This window comes from Perissodus microlepis, chromosome 14 (genome assembly GCF_051167445.1).
Source record: "Perissodus microlepis isolate ML-2025 ecotype Zambia chromosome 14, ASM5116744v1, whole genome shotgun sequence".
In the NCBI taxonomy this organism is placed as follows: domain Eukaryota; kingdom Metazoa; phylum Chordata; class Actinopteri; order Cichliformes; family Cichlidae; genus Perissodus; species Perissodus microlepis.
In genome coordinates, this window is record NC_140474.1 from 2,266,899 (window position 1) to 2,288,500 (window position 21,602).

At 44.8% G+C, this 21,602-nt stretch overlaps 1 protein-coding gene across 3 annotated transcripts; it reads left to right on the top strand.

The window, feature by feature from the left end:
• Positions 1–678: 678 nt before the first annotated feature.
• clip3 (CAP-GLY domain containing linker protein 3) lies at positions 679–19,741 on the top strand. Of its 3 annotated transcripts, none has more exons than XM_084950297.1 (15): positions 679–789; positions 4,861–5,274; positions 6,824–6,963; positions 8,602–8,695; positions 9,862–10,023; positions 10,110–10,228; positions 10,619–10,855; positions 12,376–12,426; positions 12,686–12,821; positions 13,447–13,602; positions 13,686–13,817; positions 13,969–14,092; positions 14,363–14,430; positions 14,544–14,616; positions 14,845–19,741. In XM_084950297.1, the coding sequence occupies exons 2-15, from the start codon at positions 4,884–4,886 to the stop codon at positions 14,897–14,899; spliced, it is 1,938 nt and encodes a 645-aa protein (XP_084806423.1). In that variant the 5' UTR covers positions 679–789; positions 4,861–4,883; the 3' UTR covers positions 14,900–19,741. The 3 variants fall into 3 exon arrangements, with proteins under 3 accessions (XP_084806423.1, XP_084806425.1, XP_084806424.1); XM_084950298.1 differs by lacking the exon at positions 679–789 and adding an exon at positions 3,826–4,597; XM_084950299.1 differs by lacking the exon at positions 12,376–12,426.
• The last annotated feature ends 1,861 nt before the right edge of the window (positions 19,742–21,602 follow it).

The window sequence follows — 21,602 nt, forward strand, 5'->3', positions numbered from 1 at the left end:
ATGAAGGTGAAGAAGAGAGTGCGGGCAGGCAGGGTGGGGATGAGTGTCAAGCGTGAAATAATTTAATATGCCATCAACCTGGCTAGCAGCTAAATATGGCATATTTACATAATGAATACAGGTGCTCATGTAGATTAATATGCATTGTCCTTTTTAAATAAAAATAAATGGTAGTGAGACATGCTGTGATGTGTGGTTTGGAGATGATGGCGCTGACAGAATGACAGGAAGCAGAGCTGAACATGGCAGTAATGAAGATGGTAGATTTCAGTGTGAGTAACCAGAATTATACGGCGGGATGCAAACGTTTGGGCAACTTTGTTCATAGTCATTATTTTCCTGTATAAATCGTTGGTTGTTACAATAAAAAATGTCAGTTAAATATATCATATAGGAGACACACACAGTGATATTTGAGAGGTGAAATGAAGTTTATTGGATTTACAGAAAGTGTCATTTTTGTTCTTTAGCTCACTTTATGCCGCTGTGAGTCATACTTCGGATATTATAGTCATTGTAATCATACACGTTTACCACTTTTAAAAAATAGTCTAACGTCTCCTCAGACGTTTCATCGACTTTTAAAGTGTTTGCGGTGAGGCGAGCGAGCGAGAGAGGCGGTGGAGCGACGCAGACGGAAACAGCCAGAACCGTCTGGGCGGGGAGAGAGAGGGAGGACTATATACAGCGGCGGAAGGAGCGCAGCGTCACAGAGGTGAGTGCTGCGGAGCTGCCATCAGACAGGAGAGAAGCTCGTCACCCACTCATCAACCAGCGGCTTGTTCTCAGGTAAGTAAAACACGTCAAAGCGCAGATTTGAGTCCGAGCTGAGCTTCATTTACGGGCTTTGGAGGCGACGAGACGATGGAGGCAGAGCAGGTGCTTTAGTGAGGATGACGACGATGAGGAGGAAGGATGGGGAAAACAGCAGCAGCTCTCAGCGCTTCAAATCTCTTAAAGTGACCGGTGGGCTTTAAGCAGCCTGCCGATGTTTTCATTGTGTCACAGGGGCGTTTTTCCCATCCTGGCCTTCACTGCGCACATCGCCACAAACGCGCACCGAGCCCGAATCCCAACGTTTTCATCATTCAGCGTCAGAAACACGCTGCGTGGGGAGGAGACCGTGGGTTCGGGCATGTTCTGACTCGGTTTGCAGCGATTTTGTCTTCATGTTTGGTTTGATGTAAAATGGAGGCTGGATGGAGGAGGAGGAGGATGCTGAAGCTGCCATGGCCTCCTCCTTTCCTTCCTCCCTTCCTCCGCCTCTCACGTCACGTGGCGTCTAACAGCTTCTAACCACCACAAACCGACAAAAATATCGCGCAGCTGTCACGTTATAAGCGCTCAGGTCTGCGTGTCGGTCAATCTTTAAAACGAGCTCTTTGCTGGGTAGAGCGGAGCGTTCCCAGTATTCCCAGTAAGAGATCGATCCTTCTCCAGTCTGCGAACTGAGTGGGCCGATCTAAGAAAACACGGACATCTTTGAATGTGCATGAGGAGATTTTCTGGGGGGAAATATCCATAATATGTTGGAAAGTATGGATATTTTAAATAGTGCGCAGTTTGTCATGTAATCTGTAAAAGGAGCTGTTTGTTGGTGGTAACAGAGGTTTCCCAGTATTCCCAGTAAGAGGTCGATGTTGCTCCAGTGTGTGAACTGAGCCGGTCGATTTGTGGAAATTAAAATATTTTTGTTCAGGAGGAAAATTGGGGGAAAATGTTCGTTTTGGAAAGTAGGAGTATTCTTGGACATTGTGTTGGAGGAATATTGCAGGAAAAAGAGGAAAATTTGCTTCCACGAGAAGACATTTAAAAAAAAGTGAAAATACTTTCGTGTGGTCAGATTCAAGGCTCGCTGGAAGGTCTTAGGAAAGTCGGAACATTATGGAACATCTGGAGATTTTAGAAATTTACTGGAAAGTTTGAATTGTTAGAAAGCAGGAATATTATGGGGGGGGCAGTTTGTTAGCTATTCCTTAAAATGAGCTTTTTTGGGGTTGTATAAAAAATTCCCTGGAGTGTATTGATGATAAAATTATTATTGGGAAATGTTTTGCTACTTTGGAAAGCTGGGATGTTTGGGGCATAAGCAAACTGCTGCATGTGTTTGTTTTGCTAATGAAGGAACATTTTGAACACAGGACAATGTGGTTATCTTTAAAACGGGAACATCTTGGACATCGTGGAGATTTTGGGAAATAGTCTTACGTGTCTGAACACTGACTTTCTCCTGATGGTGCACATAGAAAAATCTAGAAGAGCCTGTGACTGTGAACGCGTTTGTTCCTGTTTGAGAACATGGATGTAGCACAGTGGCCTCCTTAGAGGCCACGTGCTGCAGTTTGTACCTGTAGGGACAGAAACGGGCTTTTTGTTTCTCGGTGTCTTTGTCCAGTCAACAATAATCTGGAATATAATCCAAACTCATGTTTATTTAACACAGATGATCTCTGTTATCAGAATGCTGAGCTTGGCTGTAACTTTGGTGCTGCTCAGGCTTTCATCAGGAATCTCTCATTTCTTTATTTTGTTTCAGTAAATCTACATGAAGTCGTGTTTAATACATGTGCCATAAACATGAAGTGAATAAATGTAACATGTATGTGCGTGTCGCCTTCACTGGTCCTAAATCAGTCCGGATCATTTGACCTGGAAGCGATGCTTATGCACTTCACCTGTGTGTGTGTGTGTGTGTGTGTGTGTCCACGCTGACTCATAGGGTCGTGTTGCGTAACCTCGATCGTGGCCTCAGCTGAGTCCTGTTGTCGTTGTGTCCCGCTGGGATCTCAGATTACATAAAGCACTGATAATGAGCTTAATCAGAGAAATTAAACCCACTAAATGGTGCACAGAGGGAAGTGTTTATCCCACTGATGCTTTTCAGGTCATTTTCACGTGTAAACAGCCCACAGTGACACGTTCAGGCCTGTTCTGGAAGATTCTGCAGATACATGAGATCCATGGCATCCATAGACTGCACGGCTGCGTCACACAGACATTTGATAAATAACGTGAAGAAATAAAGAAAAGGCTGCCTTCAGCGTCTGAAAGCAGCCTAAACCTAAACGCAGCACACTCTGCATGATGCTGACTCAGTGATGGATGCAGTCGGATGGATTTCAGCATCGTGTCCATTTGCTAAAGTGGATTTAATCCAGTCAACAGCTAATGATGGGCAGGAAGGGTTAGCGTTAGCCCTCTAAGCCACTGTGCAGTGGGTCAATTAGCCTGCTTTCAGCTCTTTCCTCTCTCTCTCACTCCCACACACACTCACCCTCTCTCTGGAGTTATACTTAGCACTCGTGTTGTGATGCTGAATGGAAACAGAGACAACAAGACGCTGAAGGAAAACAAACCTCGGCCGGTCTCAGCTGCATCCCGGCCACGCCCTCGTGGCAGAGCCGTGCGGTGGTTCAGGCCGGGAGCGGTCCGAGTCCAGCACGACAAACTGCTGAAATGTTGTGTTACTGGCAACAAACTGCGTCACTGATTGAATCTGGTTATTTAAAGTCATTCTGCAGCAGAAACCTAAAGTAAAGCTGTTTGAAGCGCGTCACAGCACAGCTCAGAAACATAATGTGGTGCTAGTGGAATAATTATGTAATGTTACACTGTTACAATAAATATGAAACTGATGTCAGCAGGCAGCAAGTTCAGTTTGGCTTCAAAAAATGTATCAAAATTCACCAATCTGCACTTCTGAAACTCATAAGAAAAAGAAATAAAAAAAGAAAAAAGAGAGAAAAAAAAGGAATAATTATGTAATTACAAAATGTAATTATTGAGTAAATACCAAGTAATAACTAAGCTCGAGCCCAGTATTAGCAGTAGGTTTATCTGAGTAATGTTAGTTTCATGTAACAGGGTAATAAGACCCAGAAATCATACAGCTTCAGGTGTGATATTAAGGTGCAGACGGTCATTGTCTTTATGTGCTGCCAATAAAGCTTTATTTTGAGTGTTGAATTTTGCAGTGAAACTTGGTGAACAGAGTGTTTGTGCACACGAAGCAGATTTAGTCTGAAACAGTAACTTTACCTTAGATTCAATCAAACATCTGAAAGGTGAAGATTTTCTGTCTTTTTGGAGCAAAGAAAATGAGCTTTTATGTGACGTAGCAGCTGAATGTCGTGTTTTCTGAGTTGTTTTCAGGTTTTCTGTTTCATTTGTTTCTGGGTGAAGTTTGGATTTCCTGCTTTGATCTGTGTCCCGTGTTTTGTGGCTCTGGTTTCTCTGACGTCGTGCTTCTTATGACGAGGTCGGTTTCGTGATATCCTGTGTTCTGGTTCATATCGTGCTTATTATCTGCAGCAGTCTCACCCGTGTCGCAGTTTTGGACTTCTTGTGGTTGATTCTGTTTCACAAAATGCGAATATTAAACCAAACAAGAGGGGTAATCATTGCAGCTAGAAGTCTTTCAGGTCAGTTACAAAGACGGGCTGAGGTCACGCCAGCCGTGGCTGTTAGCACACACCTGTCTTCTCTGATCAGACTTGTACAGTCAGTCAAAAAGTGTGAAGGTCCAGCAGTCTGATGGAGTAAAACATCAAGGAAACAAATGACTGAGCGAGGCTGTGAAACCTGGTTCTTCATGAAGGTCAGTCAGACTGGATGGTGTCCTGACCGAGGACGTAAGGCTCCCTGAATCAGGGATGTCCTTCGTTATTAGTATTTACTACTCACTGACAGTTTGTGCTCTCCAACATCCAGCTTCCTGTTTGAATCTCTGCTTGTATTCTCATTAGTGTTTGAGGAGCACAAACGCTGAGAATTCCTGAATAAAATGTGAGCAAAATGTTGTTTAAAGGACAAAATAATAGAAAATCTCATGAAAATCTGTTACTGCGTCCTCTCTGACAGGCCCTGCTGCAGAATCCCTCATCATGACAAAAGAGGAGAACCTGGAGGTGCAGGAGAAGGAGAGGCACGACCGGGAGGAGCAGGAGGAGGGGAGGGTCCAGAGAGAGGAGGAGGAGGCGCTGACTGAAGAAGAGGAGGAAGAAGTAGAGGAGGAGGAAGAAGAGGAAGAGGAGGAGTATGAGCTAGAGGAAGAGAGGGAGCAGGAGGAGAGGACAGAAGTGGAGGAGGATGAGGAGGAAGAGCAGCAGGAGGAGGAGCGGGAGGAGAGAGAGGAGCGCGAGGAAGAGGAGGAGGCTCCGGCCGAACCGGAGCCAGAGCTCGTGTCTGTGTCCGAGTACCAGAGTCCGGTTCACGAGCCGCGGCGCCGAGCCATGGTGCACCCGTCCGCCCAGGCACCGCTGCCCAAAGACTACGGTACGTCATACCACCTTAAATTCAGACACCTTAAATGCTGCCAGTCACGCTGTTAAAGTGGAGACTGCTGGAGTCACAGATCACTGTCAGCACTCACAGTCTGTCTGATCGACTGATCGGCCTGTTGTATTGATGACAGCCAATCACTGTTCAGTAAGCAAATCACTGCAGTTCACGGAGCAGCACAGCAGAGGGCGCTCTCAAGCTAATGCTCAATGAAGAAGATTGAACAGATGTTTAAAATAATTTATTCAAACTAGATTCTAGACAAAAAGATCATTTTTATTAAAAAAAACTTTATTGCTTTAGATTTTCCTACAGAGGAGCTGACTTTTACTCTTTCAGCATTAACTCCTACTCTGTGCACTTCCTGCTCCCTAGGGGGCGCTCTGTGGAGCTGTAGAGCAACAATATAAATGTGAGGTAAATGTTTGGCTTTAATTTTTAGATGTTTCTCACAGGTTTCTGTTGTATCTGAGTATTACTGATGTTACAGCACCACAAGCTGCTTAATGGCAGCTGCCATTTTGATTTGGGGCGTGAAGCAAACAGCAGCAGAGACTGTGTAGCTGCATCACCTTCAACCACCACAACCAGCTGCTTCTTCTTCTTTAACTTCTAACGTCCGGTTATCTTTTGGGAATGGGCGCCATTGAGGGAGGACGTCCTTAAGTGACCGATCAGCTTGCATTAGCAGAATGCATTTTATAGATAAAGTTAGACATTGGTGGTGTTTTATTTCAGTCCCATTCATAAGACCTTCTCCATCAGTACCTACTCGGATCCACTGATTTTCCATTACAACCCAGTGTGCGTGCTTGTCGTCATAGCAACATATCTGCGTGTCCCACGACGTAATTAATGACACGACTGCCACAACAAAGGTGGACGTCGAGGTGACGATATACCTGCTGCTCAGTCTGTGGCTTTTCTCACACTCTGGATCACGGCGTCGTTTTTGTGGCCGTTTCCTTCGTTGTCAAGCTTCAAAAATGGTGGTTTTGATTTTCGTAAACAATCGAGTGACGCTACTGACCAGCCAATTGGTGGGATGAAGTCTGACGATGTCACATTTTAGTACCTGCTCGGATCGCTAGGAACCGCGAGTGAGCAGGTACTATGACCTAATGGAAAACCCTGAAAACTGTAGCGAATCGTGCTGAGTCGATCGAGTAGGTACTAATGGAAAAGGGGCTATTGAGGACAAGCTCATGAGCGCCCCCTGCTGTGCCTCAAGATGAATATGCAGCTGATTTCCTTCATTGTTATTAGCAGGAAGTGGAATGGCTCTCCCGGAGCTGCTGACAGTGAGTCGCAGTGGGGCAGGTTGTCAGGCTGATGGCAGTGAAATAAAAGCCTCCTCAGAGCTGCAGAGCCTGCAGGAAGAGAAACTGCAGCACTCGCAGGTTATTTCTGATTTGATGACGGGGACAGATTCTTCTTGGTGTCACCGTCTGGAACGATCTCCTGCCTGCTTTCCTCGCTCCTTTCCGTTTACCTTTCTTTGTCTCTTTAAGCTCATCTGTGATTTCTTCCTGTTTGCGTGCAGCGTTCACCTTCTTCGACCCAAATGACCCGGCCTGCTTGGAGATCCTCATGAATCCCCAAACCACGGTCCCTGAGCTGTTCGCCATCGTGCGACAGTGGGTTCCCCAGGTGCAGCACAAGATTGACATCATCGGCAATGAGGTGAGAACATAAAAGTAAAAAAAAAAACCCACTAGAAAACCTGCAGTTCCTCTAACGTCCACTAGAGGCGCCAGCAGTGAGTCCGTCCCCACAGATTCCCCTGTTCAAACTTTGCAGCAGAAATAAACACGTTTACAGTCTGATGCATTAAAACTTGCTGCTTTCTACACATAATTTCCTGATTCATAAATTCATAGTTAATTTTTTAATAACTTCCATTAGGCTTAAACTTTGGAGCTCATGTCTCCGTTTTTGAAACCTCGGCAGTGCTGCAGCTTCTCTTTCAGTCTGTGCAGCCTGCTGCAGTCCTCTGTGTCACTGGCTTAAAGCCAACACTGATTCATTGTCACATTGACCCAGATTCAACCCTCTGGACACACACACACACACACACACACACACACACACACACACACACACAGTGATGTCTCTCTGAGCAGCTCCTGTCAGGCCCTTAAAGCCTGAATGCTGAAAGCTTCTGTTCAAAGCACAAATTATGGTCCATGCAATTAAAAAATACAGGCTTGGAAGATTATTTATTATTGATGATTGATTTGGACTGGATACCAGATAACAATGTGGAGGCTCTTCCATGTGATAAAGTGTCCCAGGCTTTCAGACACCTGTATGTGCACTTTGATTACATCACCAGCAGCGTCTCAAAGGTTGTTGCTGCCGTTACTTTATTTTTAGTCAAAAGTGAGAAGAAGCCGCTGTGCCACGTTTTTAGCGACCATGGTGACCAAGGCACAGATACCATGTAATTGTTGCTAAGCAACATGCAAATAACATCCTAGAGAAGATTGGATGCGCGGGCCCCACAGCTGGACATGCTGTTTGTCAGATCACTGCACTGAAAATGCTCCAAAGCAAACCTAAAGCAGCAGCATCCATGTGCATCATCAGGCCCATCCGCTCATCGTAACCTAAACAATTATTTAAAAAATCCATCCCTTAGGAAGGGGAAAGGTTTATGAAGGGGGCATTATCTGTACAGACCTTCTGTAATGGTCACACTGACAGCAGCGCTGCACACAGAGAGATGGTGATAATGACCCAGTTAAAATGGCTGCATGGAAACAGGAGGCAGAGCAAGTGGTGCAGAGGGAGAGGGAGCGATGGAAAGTCAGTGAGGCTTCACCGTGACTCAGCGTGAAGCCGACTCAGCCTGGAGGAAAGAAAAACAAGGAGAGAGCGGCACGGCGACGATCGCGGAGAAGAAATCAGCCAACGAGTTGGAAGGCTGGCGGCCAGCACGGCCAGGATGTGAACTCAGGGTTTTCCCACTTTAAAGTTTATTATACAACCATAACATCACCTGTAGGAGCGATATACTGATGTTAAATAAAATATTAGAAATGTAGTCCTCAGCTATCTGCCCCTCCTGGCTTTATTTAACGTTTTTGTTTGGTGTGACAGGAAAGTGACGCCTAAAAATCCAGAAAACTGAAAGCCTGATATCAGTAACTGCTGTGTGAAAACCAGAACATGCTCTGACATGATTAAAAACCCAGAGTACAAGTGTCTCTAAACAGAAATGGAAAGTTCCAGAAACCTGCACGTGCAGATATCAGTTTGTAAAGTTTGGGTGTGAGATCTCTGGTCAGGTTACCTGTAACTGTCTTTCCTCCGTCTCAGCTCCTGAAGCGTGGTTGCCATGTGAACGACCGCGATGGTTTGACCGACATGACGCTGCTTCACTACAGCTGTAAGGCCGGAGCTCACGGAGTTGGTAAGTTACTTTATTTGATACTTATTAGGGAAGCATCGGTCTAGAGGTGCACCGACCGACCGACCAGAGACCAGGATCAGACAGTTTCAGACTTAATTAGCCTGTTTCATATATGTGCAGCATACACACAGCGATGTGTTCAAATACTCAGTTGCAGGCTGTGGCTGTTAGCGAGCTCTTCGCTGTGAGTGATGAAGACAATAAACCTCACGAGACTCGTAATTCACCCTCAGCCAGCTGACTTTTAAACAAGTTAACAAAGTTATCCAAACCTCAGCCGCAAGCTAGCAGCCTCGGTATGAGCAAAGGATCAAGGCGGCTACGAGCAAAGCTACAGAGACGAGTGAAAAACAGAAAAAAAGTTGCTGGCTGGTGAAGCCCAGTTCGGTGAGGTCGGGTATCCGGATACAGCTCATCTCACTTCACTTTCAGCACTTTCATTAGTTCAGTAGTTTAAGTGAGAGAAACTCTTGTAACTCACCACAGTTTATGTTTAAAAAGATTCTTTAATTATGAAGAAAAGCTGCTTTTTTGGTTCTTAGAAACATCATCTAAGTCAGCAGGTCACATTTGGAAAACATTTTCCAAGAAAACTGGAGTCAGTGCGTCTCTGTTAATCATCCCAGAATAAATGTCTGACAAATGACTCTAAACGCTGATATCAGCCCAGAATGTCACAAATCTTCAACTTGACCATCCTGGGTCTAACCCGACGTTACTGCTGATGACTCTGACTCCACCCGCGAGAAAACAATAAAACTATTTACATATTTTTCCCATAAACCTTCTGTGAAGAGTTTGTGTTATTACCTGTGAAAACGTGGACCTCAGAGGGTTGAATTCTAATAATCACAAATCACATGAAATAAAAAATCCCAACGACGCAACAAACCAACTTCAGTCCAAAGTCACAAATCCTTCCACCCTCGATTCAGAAGAGATTTTACTTCAGGAAGAAGAGCAGAGGAGCGATCCTTGTTTCAGGTCCCACGTTCCTCTAGTTCGTCCTGATGTAACAACTGGGAATAATGCCGACTCCAGCTCTCACGTGGTTCCAAGTTATTGTACAGGGCAGCTGCTTGGACCTGCTCTGGGGCGGCCGGCGTCTGTGCGTGTGGTGGATTCAGCTCCTCTGCGTCTGAGTTTCGTCCTCGTTGTGTGTGCAGGCGACCCGGCGGCAGCGCTGCGTCTCACCACTCAGCTGATCTCGCTGGGCGCCGACGTGAGTCTGAGGAGCCGCTGGACCAACATGAACGCCCTGCACTATGCCGCGTACTTCGACGTCCCGGAGCTGATCCGAGTCCTGCTCAAAGCAGCCAAACCCAGAGGTAATTTCTACACCAGGCAGTATTTTAGTGATCGTTCTGAAGGTAACAGGAGTGGAGGTGAGATTCTCCTTCCGTGTTCTCCTCAGTCCTGAACTCCACATGCAGCGATTTCCACTATGGTACGGCTCTCCACATCGCCGCCTCCAACCTCTGCCTGGGTGCAGTCAAATGTCTGCTGGAGCACGGAGCCAACCCCACCGTCCGGGTAAGGACAGCTGTCCTTACTTACTACTGGGGGCTAATTAAATGGGCTCATCTCCAGCTCCATGTTTGTTTGTTTTTAATTCATGAATTCTATTAACGTAGCTTTGCATAATTTTCAGTTCAAAGTAATCCTTCTTTACCTTGTCCCAGTCCTTGGTGCAGACCCTCAGGTCTTTTTAATTCTGTAACAAGCCTTTTTAGCTTCTGCCAAACTCTCCTCTGATTGGCTGATCCAATCTGTGAAGGTCTGAACTGCAGGTGGAGGATAAGGATAATAAGACTGCTTCAGCTCCTTGAGTTTTTTGTGCTGCTGTTCCTTTAAAGTTGAAATCCAGAGACCCTTAATGGTGATTTATCGTCTCAAATCTGGCTTTCTGACTTGTTTCTGCAGAACGATAAGGGTCAGGTTCCAGCAGAGGTGGTTCCCGACCCAATGGACATGAGCCTGGACAAGGCGGAGGCGGCAATGGTGGCCAAAGAGCTGAAGCAGCTGCTACTGGACGCCGTTCCACTGAGCTGCAATCTTCCCAGAGCCACGCTGCCCAACTACGACAACATCCCAGGAAACCTGATGCTGGCCGCTCTGGGGCTGAAGCTGGGAGACCGCGTGGTGCTGGACGACATGAAGGTCAGACACGCTGAGATCAAACTGGGATAAATGGATTGACGGACATTGAAACAACAAATCTTCTGTATTTCTGCATAAACATGACCTAAAACATCACGGTTCTAAACCTCTGAACATCCACCAGGTCGACAGTGACCTCTTTAGGGTTAGAGGTACAGTTTGGTTCACGTCTACTCACATGACATTTGTGCTCATATGCAGACTTGCAACAAAAGACCGAATTCATGTAAGAGACTAGATTTGGAAGGTGGCATCTTCTAGTTTCTGAGCCGGTGCTTGTTTAGCGTGTCGCTCACATGCAAACTACCCCTAAGATGTTCTGTGGCAGCCTGGTGGATGGAGGTCAAGGAGACTCAAAGAGATGCAAGTACAGGAAATTACATTAAAATGTTAGGTTTGTACTTTCTAATACTCCAGAGGGTTACAGGTATGTGGACCTTTGCTTTGGATATTTGCTGTGAGCCACCTCGTGTATCAAAAACTACAAACAAGCTTTTCAGGCAGCTGTTGAGGGATTTGATCCCATTCCTGGCAGGGAGGGGCTCTGAGTCAGGACGTCTTCTTCTTTGTAGGATGCGATGATGGTTCTTGTGTTGCTGCACGGTTCAGTTCACAGACAGGTCTCCTGATATTTTCTGCTAATTATAATTCAGAATTCATCGTTTCATTGATGATTATAAGCCATCTTAACCTTGATATGACCACCATGCCTCACTGATTTAATGACGTTCTCATGGTTGAATGCAGCATTTTCTTTCTTCTTATCGAAAGCCAGAAGTTGTACTTTGGTGTCAAAACTCTCATTCCAGTTTCCCTCCTGCCTGGAAACTAGTTTTGTCAGGTTTTTGGAGTAATGCTCTCCAGGTTTGTCCAGTGTTTCCTTGATGTTCACCTGGGGTTTCACACCTGGATTGATCTGGGTTGACATGTGGAAGGGAACGGTGGTTTGGAATTTGCTCCGTAGGTGGATTTTCGAGCAGTTTCTGCAGGATTCTGTTCATCTGGACGTTTTCAGTGGGAGAAACGTTTCATCATCATCAGGTGACGTCTTCACTCTCAGCTGACTGCAGGTTTCAACCTTATACACAGGACATTTGCACAGTGACTGAAACCAGCAGCACTGAAGGAACAATGGCTTTACTTGGATGACTTAATGTTTCTCCCACTGAAAAGTCTAAATCCCGACGAACAGATTCAACAGATTTACTTACCTGGATGTTCGAGCATCAAGACGTCATTTTTGGCCAAAAGTTACGTCGGCAGATTTTCAGAAACTAGAAGATGTTACATTTCAAATAAAGTCTTGTTCGAATTGCAGTTTTTTATTAACAGCTTTTACATTTGGGCGTTTAAATAGGACCCTGTAGCCTTTGGGGGGGTTGCCTGTGGATGTTAAGAGGTTAATCTGATCAGCAGTTTCTTTTTAACAACATGTAAACAGCAGTGTGTGTGTGTGTGGTGCCAGTTTGTCCTTCAGACTGTGCTTCTTGAGCTCTGAACAGTGTGTTTTCACTGTGTAGCCCCACAGAGACCAGAGCAGAGACGACAGCCCGGCTGCAAAACGCAGACAGGTTGGTTGGAGTGGCTGGATTGTAGACTAACTGAAGTGACTCACCACGCTGACAACATGTTGTCTTCCTATGAAATCACCGTCACTCCATCTGTAGCGTTGATGTCACATTCGTCCCTTTCATAAAACACAGCAGCAGACACCCAGACTATCTGCCCCCATGCAACCTAACCAGAAAAAATCTCTTTTGCAGTCATGCTCCGAGAGTGCGAGAGGTCACCTCTGACTCCGCCCTCTCTTTTTGTTTCTGTGTCTCTCAGACTGGCACTCTGAGGTTTTGTGGTACTACAGAGTTCGCCAGCGGGCAGTGGGTCGGCGTGGAGCTAGACGAGCCAGAGGGCAAGAACGATGGCAGCGTGGGTGGCGTCCGCTACTTCATCTGCCCTCCGAAGTTAGGTGAGAGATTTGTGGTTTCTACAGGCGAGACAAAGACTCCTTTCATTTTGTTCCCGTTATCTGAAATCAAGTCACCGTGTTACGTAGCGTATTCTAGGCGACTTTTCCCAGGATTTTTCCAGTTGCTCCGGGTTCTCACAAGTGAGTTCTGATCTGCTCCCCATTGGATGTTCCCAGAAAACCTCCAAAGGGGAATCAGGCAAACCTAACTCAAGTTTAGTAACAATTCCTGAATCTGCAGGAAGTGACTGTGGCTCTTCAAGACCTCCAAGCTTTAGAACATCCAGCGAATCAGTGAATACATCAGAGAAGGTGACATCTAAAGACGTCATATCTCTGTTCCTCAAAAGCATCGCTAAAAAACACAGGAGGCAAACACGAAGAGTCCTTACCTCATTTCACCGTTTAAAGTCATCTTCTTGTTCGTGTTCAGTCGGCTGTCCTTGCTGCAAGTCCTGGTCTGAGCTCTTTGATTTCATCATAAACAAACTCCCTGACCGACTGTTCTTGTGGAGGTTTTTGGTGAAGAAGTGAGACTTCTGGAGGAGCACGCTCGTCATCTTTTCAGCATGGAAACAGGAGTTGTTGCTGTTTCTCACTGCGGTGATCTTCTTCTGCCCTGCAGGGATTTTCGCTCCAGTTTCAAAGATTTCCAAATCTGTGGACCAGACGCCTTCATCAGTCACTTCCACCCCAAGAACACCCCGCATGGATCTGGCCTCCCGCCTCGCAGGAAAGACCAAGAAGGAGAAAGAGAAGAAGGAGAAAGAGCGAGAGAAAGGTAACCGAGCTACAATCTTTGCTAATAGCTTCGTTCGATTAAGTTTATCTGTGCTTCTCATCAGTTTTGTTCTGCATTCTCAGCCCAGAAGAAGAAGGCTTCAGTAGCCAGTCTGGATCCAGAGGGAATGAATGTGGAAGTCGGAGATCAGGTTCTGGTGGCCGGACAGAAGCACGGCATCGTTCGTTACTTTGGCAAGACAGACTTTGCTCCAGGTGCGTTTGCAGGCGGTTCTCTGAACTGTGCACACGTGGAAACTTTTAGGACTGTGTTGTCTGTCCTTCTCCAGTCCTGAGAAACTTTGCACTAATCCTGCAGAAATGCTTATCAGACAGAGCAGCTGTGACCGGATCTGTGTCCCTGCAGGTTACTGGTTCGGTATCGAGCTGGACCAGCCCACAGGGAAACACGACGGCTCGGTGTTTGGGGTCCGCTACTTCAGCTGCCTGCCCAAATATGGAGTGTTTGCTCCGCCCTCCCGTGTCCAGAGGTGAGGATATGTCGAAGGTACCGTGATGTTTTTGTGTGTGTAATAAATGAGAATGGAGAGATAATCAGCTTCAGGATTAATTAGTTGGAAATGAAAAAGATTAAATATCTGAAAAAAACTGAAAATACAGCAGAACATTAAAAGCTGTGGAAGCTTGGCAGGAAGTGAAGCTTCAAAGTAACCAGGACGATGTGACATTAAGCCTTTTTAAAATGATTGATTCCTCCGAGCGACGCCTTAAAAGTCACCAATAAACACTGTTGTTGTCAGAATCGGAGGCCCTAAGGACGGCTCGCAGAACGACAGCTCCACGGTGAAGAAGGTCCACCAGATCACCAGTAAGTGACGACCATAGTGTTTTATTATTATCATTCTTTACCCCTGAAAACCGTATTTGTCTTTGAAGACTGTCTCCTTGTTCTAACAACCGTTGTGTGCTTGTGCGCTGCAGTGTCACAGCCGAAGCGTAACTTCAACACGATGCGTTCTCCTAAAGACCTCACGTCTGAGAGCTCCATATCCAGGTCAGCCCTGCTCCGTCACATTACAAACAGTCCTGCGCTCTTTGCTGTTCGGCTTTCTTGGACTTTTTGACAAGAGGAAATTTTGGAAACGGTTGAATTTGAGCTTTTAAAAGAAAAGCAAAATAAAACTGTGTTTTCACATTTTTATCAAAAGTCCAAATAAGTCCAGCAAAGCAGGCAGGATTAGACTTACTGAACCCTGCTCTTCCTCCTCCTCGTCTCCTGCAGGCTGCTCTTCTGTTGTTGGTTTCCGTGGATGCTGCGCGCTGAGATGCAGTCCTAACTACGCCCTTCCTCTTCTCTCTTCTACTCCACCACCAGATCAGTCTCTCCGCTGTACTTACTCTCCATCTTCTACTCCTGCTTTCACCGACTTTCGCCGTCGTCAGTCAAACTTCTCGTGGTGACCCCGTCCCCCTCCTCTCTTAATCTCAGCCCAGAACCTCCTAATTTAGCCGTTCTATAGCAAAATCTATAGTGCCTTGTATCTGATCAAAACGTTCCGCATTCCTTCGAAGAAACCGAGAATCTGATTCCTCCAAAAAACCCAACCTTTCACGTCTTATCACCTCATCGTCCCAGCTCGGTATTTGTCCGTGTTGTGCTGTCATTCGGGGCCTAACAACAACCACAAAACGTTCGTTTGTGCTGCTACATGCTTTTGTTTTTGCTGCTACTAGTTTTGGGTCTTTTTAGATTTTCTCATTAATGCCAAGCTCGGCACAAGCTAGCTCAAACGTGGACAATAATGCAGATATTCAGCCTGTGCTTTGTGGTTTGGCAGATGTGTTTGTTAAATTCTCAGACGCTTTCTGCGTAAATGAACAAGAGCAGCGCACGAGAGCTCAAACAGTTTGTGCAAAATAAAGTTTGTCTGCTCGTCTGAGACCAAGAACCTCTGCCGTCTCCGCTTGAGTTAAGATGTAAAAATCCTGAGTGCATGGAGGGAAAATCCCAGAAAACATCCCGACTCCAAACTGTTTGAAAGTCAGAAGTGAAAACAGGCTTAACAGCTGCTGGTTTTTACTTGAACACAGCCAATAATTGTCTGTAGGAGACTTTATTTCCACTGCAGATGTGTGAGATAAGTAAGTGGTTCTTGGCCTCCGGGTTGACTCGCTGTATGTGGAGGAGTGTGGATGCTAACATTTAATAACAAGAAGAAGCTTTATCTTTAATTTACATTTCCAGCGATCCGGACCACAAAGAACAGCTGGATTTGATGTTTATCCTGCTGTTTGTCAGCCGTTAATCTTTAAAGGTACTTTTTGCAAACGTCTGGCAGGAAATGCAACGAACATTTTCACCACAAGGTGGCAGCGTTTCATCTGAGCTCCAGTGTAGTTTTCCACCAGCACTACAGTCGTCTACATGCACAAAACGATTTTTGTGCTCCAACTGAATAAAACAAGTCTGATTAGCAACATTTGTACGAATGTTGAGCTTATTTTAGAATTTCTCGTGAGCAGTTTAGGTCCACCTGGTGGTCGACAGAGGTATTACATCAATTTGCATCTGCAACATAAATGTCTTTGACATAAAGGCGTAAGCTGGTTTATTTTTTGAAGGATTGAATCCGCTTTTGTCCAAGAATTCTTTACAAAAAGTACCTTTGATTATAGTCACTGCTAATCAGCGTACTGCCAAATACTCTGACTTTAACACTAATAACAGGCTCCAGTTGTAATCTGTTAACCATAAACTGCTAACTGACCCAAACCATTTCCGGCCCCATTTCATGAGACTGTCATGTCTTTGTGTTGCCTCTGAACACAAGCTTCAGTTCCAGCTAAATGTGATGTCCAGTCCATTCTGGGTTGAATATGTCTTTGTAATATTAAGTGTCCCTTCATCAGCGCCTCCATTTCGAGGTTTTTAATGACCTTTACTTAGAAGTTTAACCCCCAAACGAGCTCCAGAGTCCAAATCTTTGATCTTCCTCTGACCCTCCTCTCTCGCTCCTCTCTCTCCATTTAAATAAGACTTTGGTATCTTTTGTGAATGTGAGCATCCGCGAAAAGAAAAACACAAGCTAACCTAAATGTGTGCTTAATGGTAAATCTCTGCATAACTGAGAAACAGCAATATGTAAACAGTGTACCTATCTCTGTGTGGAAACGTTTCCTGTGTTAATGTCTCGTTACACTCTGTGAGCACTCGATACAGAGAGATGAACACACTCGCGCTCGGATGGCCGAGGCTGCTGGGGCGAGCCCAGAGAATAACCGGACAAGCGAAGGGATGAAATCCATCCTCAGATTTGATCCAAGTCAAGTGGAAAGTGACCCAGATGCCACCAGGAAGACCGTGGAGCGTATTTGGTGAGGTCAGATCCTCAGTTTGTGCACGCTTCATTATTCTGTTATCTGATTCTTGGACGGAGCATTCAGATCTCATGAACAAGACCGGGGAGATTTGGTAACTTGTTTCCAGAGATGTAAAACTTTAAATTATGAGAATTATGAAGTATGACCAACCACCTTCCTGCAAACACTGGTTGAAGGTCATTTTAGAGAATGAAGAGGTCGTTAAGAGCCTCTCAGGCGGGGCTTGCCGGTTTTTCTCTCCGTGTGCTCTGCAGCCTCGGCAAAAGGAGACATTTGTGGTTGCTCGTGCACACTGCTGTGGATAATGTCCTGTTTGTGCCCGTGGAATCAGCTTCAACATTATACTAACGAGAACTGCAGTGCTTTTGCTTTTCCACTCACCGGGCGCTCAGTTTAACTCAGTCAGCTGCAGGATTTAGTCCATGTGGTCACAAACCTTTCATTCCTGCTTGAACTTGACCTGAGCCTCGCCTCTGAATGACTTAACCAGCGCCGTGTCAGCCAGACGAGCGGTAGGTTGAGTCATGTTGCGTTCGCCACGGACACAAACTGGTGTCCTGGTAGGACTGTAGTTCATTTAAGCTGCTTTAAGGATGTCCTGAAATCATCATGGATGAGGTGAACACAAAAAGTCAGTCCTGCATCCATCGAGTTGTTGGAACCGTCCAAAACTGTCCTGAGAAGCAGCTTTTTGAAAAATGGGAGTAGACGTTCGAGCGACGTGCAGATGACTTACTGCTTTACCTTCACAAATAAATATCACAGCCACAGCCCAAACAAGCCAGACGAACCGAAGTCAGTCCACGTGTTGTATTTGCATCTGTTTATAGTTTCGCACTGGAAGTTCATCGCTACAAGTCAGCTGTCGTAGCACGGCGTTCGATGCTGAAGCTCCACCCAGTCGGGCGAGCGTTAGTGGACCGCAGTGATGGTGGAGGTTTGTCTTTGTACAGTAAACGTACAGTAACAGTACAGTCGATATGTCGGTTTGAACGTAGCGTACTGTGTAGATGTGGAGCGTCACCAGTTATTAATCTCACGCTAAAGGAAGCGTTACAGACGTTTTTATCACCACATATTTTCACTTTGGTTTCTGTATCCAAGGCCGTTGCCGCTCTTTTTGCCTGATTTAGCTCTTTAACTACAAACTCTCACTTTGTCGTTTTTGTTGATTGGATTTAAAACATGGTTTTACTTTAAGATTGGTTTCCTTACTTTGAGGCAGCAGGAATGTTTGAAATTTTGCGTCCTTGTCGAGATTCAGCCACTGAAACTCCGTCACGTCGTAGCCATCATCTTCTCCTGATCTAAACCAAAATGTGACTGTAAATTAAAAATGTTCTAGAAATGTTTCCACTTTTTGGTTTCAAATGAAAATCCTGTTTGATGCCTTCATCGCCCACGCTGGCTTCGTTTCTCCACACTTCATCCACAACAAGATGAGATGAAGTTAAATATATGTATCCTGAGAATCGTGATCAGGGATGCACCGATCAAACTTTTTCAGCTCCAGTGTGGTAGCCTGGCTTTGGGTGTCTGCTGATATCGAGGACTGACCCAGGAACAGTCTGGAATGAGGAAGCAGTGATCTTTACTGACCTTTACTGGAGCTGGAGCCTGAAAGTGAAAATTTAAAAGCAAAGAAGAGAAGCTCCCGTTAGCCTCGTTATGAGTGTTGACGTTGGTCCACCAGAGGGCAGCTTCCCTGATGAAACACAAACCGAACAAAAACAAGATTATGACAATATTATCTTATTAAAGACTCACAAATACACACAACAGATATTCAGGAAATCTGTTTGTATTTCAAATGTCTGGAAGACAAAAATATCATTGGTTGAACTGATTTGTGCGTCGCGTCTGTTACTTTAGTTTCCTTTGGTCCTCTCGGTCTGAGTGCTCCTCACATGCACGTTTGTATCATCCACAAATAAAAGCTGTTTGCATCGGAGGTGTGAAAAGCCTCTGACAGGCCCTTGCTGATGGGTGGTGTAAACTACATACAGCTGAACGACTTGTTCGGCGTCAGACTGACAGACAACCCAAATATCCGATCAGTGCATCCGTGATCACGGTTGGTTCTGGAGAAGCGTTGTTATTATGTCGTATGAGCACAAACACGGCGATCGTCTCTCATCTTCCACAACTCAAGATGAAGCTGAGTCAGAAGTTTATTGTCAGTCGCCTCTGTCATTTCTTTCCTCCTGATGTGAAGCCGGGAGCCGTTGGACAGTTTTAGCGGCTCAGCTCTTGTTTGCAACATAACTTCTCTGCAAGCAGATTTTCAGAGCTGCACTGCCGCCAGCGGCTGCTTAAAGGAAAGAAATCGGTCACGTTTGGATCGGCAGGAATGGAAACTGTGATTTGTAGTTAACTGAGAGAGTCGGTGTCCTTTAAAGAAGTGACGGCTGTCTGAGGATGTAACGTCGAAATCACAGAAACGAACTCGGCACTGCTCGTTTCAACATTCGGAGTCTGAAGATTATACAGTATATAGCCTATATTTTGATAACTTCACTAAGTGTACTTTTTGTTCTCTGGTTTTGTAAAGTGTGCGTGTGTGTTACTTTAGTCCATGTGTGTGAGTCACTCCTGTTTCCAAAGTGTGTTTAAAGCCGACAGGCGCTGAAGCAGAAACAGGAGAGAACGAGCATCGACGTCTTCTTCCTAACAGATCCTCACTGCATGCTCTCTCTCAGTATTTTCTCATTCGGGTTTTCAGTGTATCTTCTCATCAGCATGGAAATGCTTCTAATAATAACAACTATGAATATAATAAAGATTTGATGTTTTTCTAACCCTTCTGTCTGCTGGAATTTTTATCTGCGTTCAGATAAAATCAGGTGAAACAGTAACTAATAAAACTGATACATTTATTATCTTTTTTATTAGACTCATCAGACTATAAAAGGATTCATACTGACACTTTGTAGCCAATTATCAGAGCACACCCACAAAATCTACAGAGTGAAAATTATTTATATACATATTTTTTTATTTTAGACCGACAATAAATATAAATCAATTCATACTTCCAGCATAATTACATGTTGATTTTAGTTTGATGGGATTCTTTGTGCTTCTTTCTCACCGTGAGCTCCTCCTTGGCTCACACAGGTGTCTGTAGACCTGGGGTATCAAACATGAGGCCCTTTGGAAAATGTGAAGGAGGAAAATGATTTTGGATTTTAAATGTGGTTTGTTTGTTCTCTGACGAAGACCTCACCCACAGCCATTTATAATACACCAAAGAAATGATAGATTTCTGTAATTTTACGCATTTACTTCTTACAATTTAAGCAAAGATTTAATAAAAAGAGTTTACTACATTTACTGCAGCAACATTTCTTTGTCACAGACTGTCCTGTGTGTACCCTGCCTCTTGTGCTATGGTTGCTTGGCAGCCTTGTGTTACTCTTTTAGTCTCCAACAAAACGACGTCACGTAACAGCTTATTTTACTCCAGAAATATGAAGACCACAATTAAAATGATTAACAGTGACACCCAGTGGCCAGTTTTCAGAACACACTTTCCTCTCGTCACAGTCTTCGTCGCTACTACGACACAAACCCCAGTCTGGACTGGCCATCGTTTTTATGGGCCGATGGGGTTTTATTTCTTTTCTTTTTTTTAACGCTATAAATGAAAGGTGGTGGATTGGCCAGTTGGTCATGATCGACTCTGGGCTGGACCAATTACAGCCGAGGAGGTCGAACTTTAAAGTGGAGGTGAAAAGGAACGCGATTTGTCCCCGTTCCTCTGCAGCTAGAAAGTTGCTAATTCAATCATGAAACTGATCAATGATCAGCTGATCGGCTTTTCTCTCTGCGCCACAAAGAGGAAACCAGCGGGTGTCGCGCTAAACAACAGCAGCACGTTTAAGCTTGATCAGCTGTTGTTAGAATTTATTTAATATTACTTTCTAGTATCAGCTGATGTTTGCTGGAGCCACAGCTGTAAAGCTGCTGGTCATGATGTCGGTTTGGATATGTGGTGAGAGGGAAACATGAAGATGAAACAGGAGATGTCCTTACTGAATCATCAGAGCTGTGATGGAGAAACAGGTTTACCTTTTAGGTGACATGGATGAGTTGAAGTTATGAACTGTTTCTGAGAGACAAATAACACCAGGATCCTTTTTCTAAGTAGCTGACAGCTGGTAACTGTGCAGGGGCGGGTCTAGCAAAGTTTTGCCAGGGGGGCAGGTAGGGCATTAACAGGGAGAGGGGGGCACAAAGAAATACTTTTCTTTCTTATTCTCATTTAAAATGTCTCGTTTTTATTAAATAATTATCTGAATCTTACAACCAAAGTTTTCATCTGATGTAAAGTGTATAGAAATCCATTATTGTATTCAGTAAATATATCCTAGTAAGTTATAGTATTCTTTCCTTTGGGAAGGTACCATCTGTGCAGTCTGCAATGCTGCTGAAGAAAGACGTTGAATCTATTTAATTACTGGAGAAAAATAATAGATTTCTGTGCATTTGTTTTATACGTACATTAAATTAAAAACGTTTTTGTCAGTTAAGCATCTTGAGGCAGAGGGTTCCCTATTTTTTTTTTCTTTTCTTTTTTTGCTGGGAGTTGGCGACCCTGTTAGTGAGGAATATGTAATTATAAATTGGGTTGTTTTATATTTTTAAGTACTGTTTAGA